Source organism: Perca flavescens, chromosome 7 (genome assembly GCF_004354835.1).
Source record: "Perca flavescens isolate YP-PL-M2 chromosome 7, PFLA_1.0, whole genome shotgun sequence".
Taxonomy (NCBI): Eukaryota; Metazoa; Chordata; class Actinopteri; order Perciformes; family Percidae; genus Perca; species Perca flavescens.
The window spans coordinates 11,806,069-11,815,723 of record NC_041337.1 but is presented as its reverse complement, the minus strand read 5'-3'; the positions used below and the strand labels follow the sequence as shown (position 1 = coordinate 11,815,723).

The following is a 9,655-nucleotide window of genomic DNA, read 5'->3' as shown; positions in this document are numbered from 1 at the left end:
ATGTACAGTTGGGGTGTTCTTCTGGAATATACACTGATATGTGGGACCTGGGGGGAAAGGATGGGTAATGCATGGGTAGGTATGGTGGAGGTGGGTGACGATGTGTTTACTTCTTGGCATTCAGGGCTGCGAGGGCGGCATCCACCTCCTCTTCTGGCTGCAGTGGATGCCACTGGGCGATAGGGCGGCGGGGGTTGGCCAGCATGTCGGACCAGTGTTTCAGCCCAGCCCCCGTGGACTTGCTTCCCACCAAGATCTTCCCAATGGCATCGTTCTTGCCAATCTTGTCATAATCCAGCACTGTGATCACAGCTACGATTTTCTGGGAGAGAAAGCATTACGACAAGGTTCAGAATGCCAGGATGATTACATGGATATGAGGGCTGGGAAGTGCAGAATTTTATTAAATACTTTTAAAGGGGCAAGTATTGCATTTGATGGTGATCCCATTGGTTGGCAGGTGTCAGGGGTGAGTCTGGTTGGGTGGTGGGGAATGGGACTACCATCTGTGTGGAGTCTAAAAATGTCCAGTGTCCTGCTTACTTCTATTTTCATAAACATTAAAGATGTGATTTGTTTAGGTGTTTCTTCTTGTAAAGTACACTTACTTGAATATTTTTGATAAAATATGTTTATTGCTTGTTTTGATGCGGATTTCCAACAGTGTAGGAAATCAATCAGCATAGCACAGCATTCTCCAAAGAAATGACAGTGACAGTGTTTCTCGTTTGTATGTGCTGTATGCATGGTCATGAACACAACAGTGCCAATTACTGGATGCTACAGCCATAGTTTGACATTGCTTTCTTTCCGAGAGTTAGATGAGAAGACTGAAATTATTTCATATTTCTTTTTTAATGTGTACAATAGGTCATGTGTTAGATTATCTCTTTGACTTCCTGGAGTCTCCTCTGATCTAACTCTTAGCAACAGAGTGAATAAGCATATTTCCCTAAAATGTCAAACTATTGTGTCAACAACTACACAACAATATCTATCTAAAGTTCCTTAACATTAGTCACTGTAATCTACTGGTTATACCAGACCAAATGAGGCTGTAGCAGTTGTCAGTCATGTTCAGTGTACTGGTATTGTATGTGTCCATATAATTGCTTCCCAGCAATTACTGGATTTTTCTTTGCCTGCCTGTTTGCTTGGTTGGGCACACTGATACACATTTGCCTTTAAACGATTCTTTTTTTTTTAACACCACTACTTCCTTCGGGACAGCACTTTTATTCCTGTAGGATTCGATGCTAGTCTTTCCGGAGTCCATGTCCTTACCTGCATTTGCTCGAGAGGAATCTCAAAGCTGAAGGACTCATTGTAGTACGGATTCAAAGTGTTCTTCTTCACTGTCGTCTTCTTCTTCTTCAGCCTCTTTCCATTCTGCAGCAGGTTAATTTTCACATAAGGATCTGAAAACAGAAAGAAGGCGAAATCGTGATGTAGCTGACTTAAAAAAAAAAGAAAAAAAAAAAAAGAAGCCTTGCACATTCATGTTTGGGTTGCAGTGCTGTAATGCACCAACAGATGGGGCCAATGCTGAAGCCAGGGGGAGCGAGAGCTGGTGCATGGTAAGCACTGCAGCGTCAGCACGTGAGCAGAGCAGGGCCGACCTAATGGCTGTGCACGCAGGCACGTTCCTGTATACCCCGCAGTCCCACTGCAAGCATCCAAATGTCACATTAAGATGATGTATTTTTGTCAAATTGTGAACACTTAAATAGTGTCAAGTGTGATGATGTGACAACGCAATGCAATATCTGATGCTCAGCTCTGTGAATATACCTGACAGTCCACCCACGTCCATTTTCTTCAGGTTCTTGGCCTCCAGAATACAGATGGTAAGTTTGCCAGCAGTGGGGACGTAACGCAGAGAGATGCAAATGTCACCCAGCTTCTCCGGCTGTGAGGAGGAGGGATGGGGGGAGAGAACGTTAAAGGAGGTCTGATGCAGAATGTGTGTCTTTTCTCTGAGGTACAATACACAAATACACAAACTGTTCCTTTGTTATCACATTTAAAATATACACCGTCAAATAATAATTCCTGCTGTCATTACTTTTGTTTTAGCAGCAGGAATTACAGGCATTGGTCTTCTCAGTTAATACAATATATGAGACAGCAAGCAACTGTAAAGTGATTATTTTATCTTAAGGTGGCTCTGGGGAGGTTTCATGGATTAACAGCTGTTTTTCATATTCTGGTGCAGCATAATGGTGAAGAGCACATTACAGGCTGCATGGCTACAGAGGAAGCAGTGCAGTTGCTTAGAAAAACAAGTGTGTCTTTGTCAATGTCAAAATTAATGTTGCAACCTTGTGCCTGTGGTTATTTTTGTATTATGTCATAGCTGAGTTAGCTGTTCAGGTTGCTCTACATGTAAAAAAATAAGTGTTTTGGCTGAGAGTCTAAAGAAATGTATTTCAGTATGTATGTATGTATGTATGTATGTTTGTATGTATGTATGTATGTATGTATGTATGTATGTTTTTTATGTACCTGTATGTATGCATGTATGTATGTGTGTATCTTTTACAGTTTGCAAAGAAAATTAGAAGACGTCTGTTGCAGAATATCAGCTGATATCATTGTTATTATGTACACGTCTAGCAGTTACAGGTCAACATTATCATTCATTTTGTGTCTTGTTTCTGGTGACTTGGTGAAGTCCAATGTTTACTCTCTTTTAGCTCTGTTTTGGTCTCTATCAACTCCTGAGGGAAATATCTGTCTCCTTAGCTGCTAAATGCTCCACTATGTCCCCCAGCTGGTCTCTAACTGTGTCTCTCTGCCGTTTGGTGTAGACCAGGTAGTGTACAGTGGTTTTAAAAAAATAATATTTTCTGCTTAAACATCTGGCTGAAACCCCCAATATGAGAGCGGTGTGAGTGAACCAAAACAGTGTAGTTTTTCTCCCGACAGCTAAACAATGAGCTGAAACTCACTATAAAGCTCCGGGAGCTGCAGATTCAGGTGATAATTCTCTGTAGGTTCATCACTACGAGCGAGCCCTTTTACAATGTAAAAATTCCTCTCTAAGGGATCCTTATTAACGTTAATTTTGGTATTGGGCTTAACAAATCTAGTAAAACATGCATCTCTACAACATACATCAGTGGAAGTAACGGACATAAACAGCAGCATGGTAAAAGTAATACAACGCTGCATGACTCCTACCTCTTCCTGATCTGCGCTGTCCAGGTCTCTCCACTCTTCAATTGGCTTTGCCAGGTCAAGGGTGTTCATGGGTATTTTAATCTCTCCAATGACATCATGTTTAGAGAAGCGATCAAAGTCATAGACTGACATTACCAGAGACTTCCCTCCCATCTCTTGGAATGGAATCTGGAAGACAGAAAGTAAATCCCATTTCATGTGTGTTTTTGAAAAATGCTACACTTACTGTGTAGAGCGCAAGTCAGATCAGAACTATAAGGCAATATGGAGTTGTGACTTTGGCCTGGGGCTCAAAATGGCCTGACTTAATAACATGCAGCTTCAGCAGAACTAGCCTGACTTTGACAAGGAAAAGGTGTTGGAGAATTTTTTTTTAGAGCTGTGTCAGCAGGCGAGACACACCAGAGGTGGCCCTCTCCTTTAATTTGATTCTCTACCACATTCTCCTTGTCAGACACCTCCAATATGTCTGCTGGGTTTCTTTTATCACTGCTGGCCAGAGGTGTTTGAGGAAAAGAAATCAGATTCTAAGCAGCTCTTAAGCGCTGCATGACACAGAGAAAGACAGCAGGGGCATTTTACCTCTAACAGGACCTGTCTACAAATCAAACAGCTTAGCATACACGTCGTTCTTGTTAATAAGTAAAGGGTGACCACGAGGTGTTTGAGCTCACCTTGAACGTGAAGGTCTCGTTGAAGACAGGATTGAGCGTTTTCTTGTGAACCTTTGTGTCATACTTCTTCTTCTTGTCAGGTAGGACGAAGACTTTGACGTAAGGGTCAGAGGTGCCACCGCTGTCCATGGAGAGGAGATCAGCTGCTTGCAGGATTCCCACAGTCAGCTGGGAAAGGGAGGAAGTATGGGATTAAAAGTCAGTCAGATTTTCTCCAGCTCACGCTGGACCTTCACTATTGATCCTGTTTTTCTTTTTTTGATAAAAACAGGCCAGAGATTTTTCTGCTTTGGCTGTGCAGCTGTGGCTTGGAGGTAGAGAGGTTGCCCCTCAACCACAAGATTAGCGGTTCGATCCCAGGCTTCTCCAGCCACATGTCAAACTGTCCCTGAGCAAGACACTGAACAAGAAGTTGATGCTGTATGTACAGCTGTCTACTGCTCCTAATACTTATACAGGATGGGTTAAAATGCAGTAATAGAATTTCACTACATTGCAATGTGTGTATGTGACAAATTAAGAACAAAGTTTTATTTTTAAAATACACTAACTAAAAAACACTCAGGTGCTTGCCTTGTTCTCCTGGAAGTCATAATCAATGGAGTACTGCAACTTCCCGAGCTTTTCTTTCTCCTTCACTTCTTCCTCCTTCTCGTCTCCAGTCAGTCCAGGTTCGACATCATCTTCTTCATCGTCATCATCCTGTTGTTTCTGCACAGACAGAAGGGTGGGGGCAGGCGGCAGAAGAAGAAGAGTGAGAAGGCGTTTCGGAAGGTGGCGGCCGTGCTGAACACTAAACCTCGGGCATCAGCAGTCTGGTTAGCCACAGCACCTACCTGCCACTTACCCCCGCTCACCCTGGTGTTACAAGTGCAATCTGCTCATCGATGACCACGGTTGCAACCTGACTTGATTTCACTATTTCTTGGGTGACACCATTTGCTGTTTTATTTTTTCACGAGCATTAAAGGTATGTTCAAATCTGCTAAGATCCAATGTAGGGTAATTTCTGTTCCGATTAGAAAATGTTGTAGAAATGCCATTTCAATAGAACTCTGTGTTATTGTGTGAGAGTGGCGAGAGATAGAGAGAGAAAGAGTGAGAAAAAGAGAGAAACAACAGAATAAAAACAGTAAATATACAGGGGGTGGACAAACAAAACGGGAACACCTTACAATATACTACAACCTAGCGCAAAAGCCATGCAAAAACCTGTGGAAGTTCTCCTTTTTCACCGGAAAAACCATGATCGTCGAACCTTTTCAAATCAATATAACTCACTTGTGTAGCTGCCTATAATTGTGATATCACAGAGGGTGGACAAAAAATGGGAATGTGACATGAAAAAGGACTTTAAGGGACTGCATTGCGGTTACATAGGGAGCTACACAGGCAGCTACACAAATCCCAAATATGACTCATCCTAAGTTAGTCATATTAACTTGTTAAAAAAGTATTTTAAAATTGTGACGGCATATCCTATACAGCAGAAAGCTGCATTAGCAAAGATGAGCCAGTCACAAGGAAACAGACTCAAGGACAACATGTGATATTTTCTTTAAAAAACACCACAAAGTTCAGTCTTCAGTCTACAACTCGTATTTATTACACAGCTACTGCACTGCATTGCACTAAAGTGAGAGAGGCGTTCTTGTTATATTGTCCACCCCATGTACAGCATTTCAAACACAAGCTGTCACAAGAAGCAGAGCATCCTTCCTGAGAGGAAGCCAAGGACAGAGCTATGAGGAAAAGATGTGATTTGATCTAACTCCTGACGCAGTGATTCCTGACACCTTCCTTGAAAAGCAAACTTGCTAACAGTGTAGGCGAAAATATCCTGCAACTGATAGTGTAAGCTGTTTGACAAACAGGTTAATTTCAAGCCAGACAATATTAATGTTTGCTCCTGACATGTTTAATTGAGTCTCAATGTGTTTACACTGGTATTGCTGATAGGATTTTCCTGCTATTATTGTACACTGACCTAATTATTGTAGTTAACTGAATTGCTGATATATTTCACAATTTATTCCAAACAGAGTCCAGATCCTTCCAGCTGATACTCGGTGAATTATTGTGACGCTTAATCATGTGCTAGAACAAAAATCAGCGCTTTAATTGATGAAGAAGATTAATCAATCTTGCCTCTACATCACACGCAGTGACTCTTCAGTCTTTCATCTCTTTAGAGGCAGCCGTGACTAATCGAGTTAAAGCAATTTGCTCTGACATGAATATTAAAGTAAACTTTCATTTCCGATACTGTATGAAGCTTGATAATATCTCAGTATGGCCTACTTTCCTATGGCTGTCTTCTTGAAAAAACACTGATGTCTTCGTAAGACTGGAGGGTCCAGCTACTCACTGATGAGCTGGAAGAGGAACAGGGCACACACACACACACACACACACACACACACACACACACACACACACACACACACACACACACACACACACACCAGTTGCTTACATGCAGGCTCTCATGCATGTTTAAAAACTAATTTACTCTCAAACACACACACACACACACACACACACACACACACACACACACACACACACACACACTCTCACAATATCCTTATATGTCCTTATATGTGGCATTCTCTTTCTTTATTGTGTTAAATGCTTTTCATTCACGCATGCCAGGCCACACAATGCAGGATCCGAGTTACTTTCTGATGGCAAATGTAAAATGAATTACCTTATTAATTTCTGAAGACAGATAAATGTAATGCTTTGATGTTTTTTTTTCTGTGTGTAAAACCTCTGCAACAAATTATCGTCGGGCCCAAAAATGTCTGTACATGTGTTCTGAGTGAAATGTACACATCCATGGAGGGATCATGCTACATTGAGAATTTCCAGTTGTTCTCAAACTTCCAGTGGGGGTACAAAGATAAAGACATGGTTTGTCTGAATGTATGCCCTTTGGTCAACTCAATGGGGTGAATTGCTAGCTCAGTGCGGAGGTTTTCACGAAAGATAATATGTGTTCAAACAGCTGGTTTATTGTAGCTTTAACTTTGGATCGAGTGATATCAGGCCAAGTCAGGCGCGGGCAAACATTCTGGCCCACCATTTCTCCTCGGTGAGACCCAAGTGGTTCAGGGAGAGGGGGGTCAATGACTGTCACCTAGTATGTCAGCAGCATGGGTCATCCAGGAAAGTTACTCTCAAGTCAAGTTGTGGCCATTCAATGATACCTACTGCAAGGGAATATGCTGGTCTTTGTCAAGAGATACATAACAGCTTTATCCGTCGTGGAACTCGGAGCATGTTTGCACAAGTGAGGCACAGCATGTGAATTACAGACACACTGTGATGTCAGTGTATCTCTGGAGAGAAATTGTTTGCGATATGTCAGTTTTTGGGTTGTGTTGCGCAATCAAAGGCCTGTCATGGTGGAAACATGCTCAAAGCTCTCAGTTAGGTAAAGTTCCAGCTTATTATTTGACAAATACTCAGCTTACCCCTTGCACATGCATGTTAGTGATCTCTAGTGAGTTGCTGAGTGCACTCGTCATTCAAAGGCTCAACCATAGGATGAGTTTCATGTTCATTTCAAACCATAGACACTTAAACACGTCTTTGCTCTGTTGTTTTTGCCAAAACATTGCAATCTCTGGATACTCAAGACATAGCAATTGGTGCGGCATATCAGTTCAGTGGATTTTGCGAAGCAGCTTAATTGCTCCCATAGATTCCTCAAGCACCCGCAGCACCTAAGCTTGCAAAAAACTAAGGAAGCCATAGCACTCATTGTCATCATCACTGCAATCCAACCCCTCCAAGCCCAGCCCACCCCCACCACCACTTCCCCCCACTCCCCCCCTGCCCTGGTCTGCGCTTACTCAGAGCCGCCAGAGAGGGGCGCCGCGTGCTATCAGACCTACCGTAGGCAGAGAAGTCCACCACAGTCAAGATACACGGAGCACACATGAGACACAAAGCAGGAAGGAGGAGAGCAGAGACAAAGGAAGAGATTGAACTCACAGCAGACACCAAAGATGTGTAATCACAGCAAATGTAGTCAGCTACACTGTGGGGAGCGAGGAAAATGACAGACAGAGAAGCCTCCAAATTAGCACAATCATATCTTGTGCAGCAGGGCCGTTGGGCTTTTTAAACAACTCTCTACTTTTAGATGTATTCTTATTGTACTGTGTCAAATCATCAATCATGTATGTGGAAAAATAACAATTATAGGCCCACAAACAACTGCATTGTGCTAACTACTAATTTCCATAATTACTCTTTAATGACTGGGGAAACAATGGTTGGGCTGAGTAGATAAGAGTCCTGTCATTTTCCACTCCACTCCCCAAAGCACAAGTGAGAGAAAGAGCAACAGTAACATCAATGACATCAATGACAAATACATTAAATACAGAAAAGAAAGAAAGAGAAAAATGAAAAATAATCATGGTGGATAAAGAATGTTATTAACACCTGCGGAGAATACACCGACTGGGTTAGAAGGCAATCAAAGCGTTAAAACAGCCGCTAGAAATGATATGTAATCTAATAAATTTCAAACGTGTTACTAGAATAAAATGTGTAACAAGAGACTAAGTAAGAGGACTACTGTTTGTTATATAATTAGCTGAGTCAAACTACATGCATGTTTTCACTCTATTCCAGTGCAAAGCTACACTGTAATCCCCACAGCTGTTACATAACAGGCTCATATACAGGTCGGCCGTGGTTCGCCTTGCTTCGTATACAGTGTGGGTGTAAATCCCCTCGGCCGCGATGCGACCTCCCGCGTAAGAACATACCTCTCCCCCTTTCAGGTTCTTCATTCCCATGTCACCCTTCCCCTTCTTGCCCTTCTTGTTCTTCTTCTTCTTGCAACAGCATTTCTTGATGATGCAGAAGCAGCACGTTAGAATGAGTAAAGCAGCGACCACGGCAATGGCAATGATGGCCCAGGACGGCACTGAGGAGAATATACAGACCGATGTAATGATCACACATCCACACCCAGAAAGAGAAGAAAGAAGCAAATACTTTGACATTTGACCAACCAATCATTTAGTCTACTCCATGTCATGTCCTGGGCCAAATATATTTAGTAAGAGGTGCTAGGTTAGCAACTAGATTGGGTGAAAATTAGATTTCTCAGCCATTAGGAAGGGCAGCCAGTGATCAATACTGAATAAAGACATTATGAGGCTGCCAATGCCTGCAGCTAAATAAAATAAAAATCTAATTCCAAAATCATTGCTTAGAGTCACATCAATACAAGTTGGTTGATCAGGCTTGGGTTTTGTCTGGCACTCACGTGGGATCTTGTCGATTTCATTTAGGAATTTGTTTTTGATCTCGTCAAAGGCATCGTTCTTGTTGACCGGTTCGGTGGAGTTGTCAGTAGAGACTAATGCGACAGGGGCTGGAGTCACAGTCAAGGCACTAGCCCCCGTTGGGTTAGCAGCGACCATGGGCGTTGTCTGATCCCTGAACAAGTTCCACTTCGTCATTTAGGCTGCACACACAGTCCCTGAAAAACAGCATGAAAACATTGTCATTAAGAGAAGCCAGAGTATCCGATCTTTAGATTCCACTTGGGTGTCAAAATTTGCGTGTAGATATTGACGGTTGCTCAGTGAAAGATGGAGTCATTCAGCAAATTTCGACATTTTCGAACCATTTGAAATAGAAAAATTCTAAGTTCTGAAGTTCATAATAATGTTTTAAGCCACAAGAAAACAATCAAAAGAGGGAATTATTTATGGTCTACTTCCAAAATGCCACCTGTCATAGTTTGTTTAACTTAAGTGCCTGAATAG

The 9,655-nt window shown here is 42.2% G+C and overlaps 1 protein-coding gene across 3 annotated transcripts in view; it reads right to left on the bottom strand.

The window, feature by feature from the left end:
- LOC114558874 (synaptotagmin-2) overlaps positions 1-9,655 on the bottom strand; it is a 58,562-nt gene continuing 48,907 nt past the window's right edge. For all 3 annotated transcript variants that reach the window (XM_028583152.1, XM_028583153.1, XM_028583154.1), the window contains 8 exons: positions 9,151-9,366; positions 8,645-8,805; positions 4,431-4,568; positions 3,858-4,025; positions 3,184-3,351; positions 1,792-1,909; positions 1,285-1,418; positions 1-322 (listed from right to left, as the gene is read on the bottom strand). In XM_028583152.1, coding sequence (XP_028438953.1) covers positions 107-322; positions 1,285-1,418; positions 1,792-1,909; positions 3,184-3,351; positions 3,858-4,025; positions 4,431-4,568; positions 8,645-8,805; positions 9,151-9,346 — 1,299 coding nt within the window. In that variant the 5' untranslated portion in view covers positions 9,347-9,366 and the 3' untranslated portion in view covers positions 1-106. The remainder of the gene's footprint in view (positions 323-1,284; positions 1,419-1,791; positions 1,910-3,183; positions 3,352-3,857; positions 4,026-4,430; positions 4,569-8,644; positions 8,806-9,150; positions 9,367-9,655) is intronic.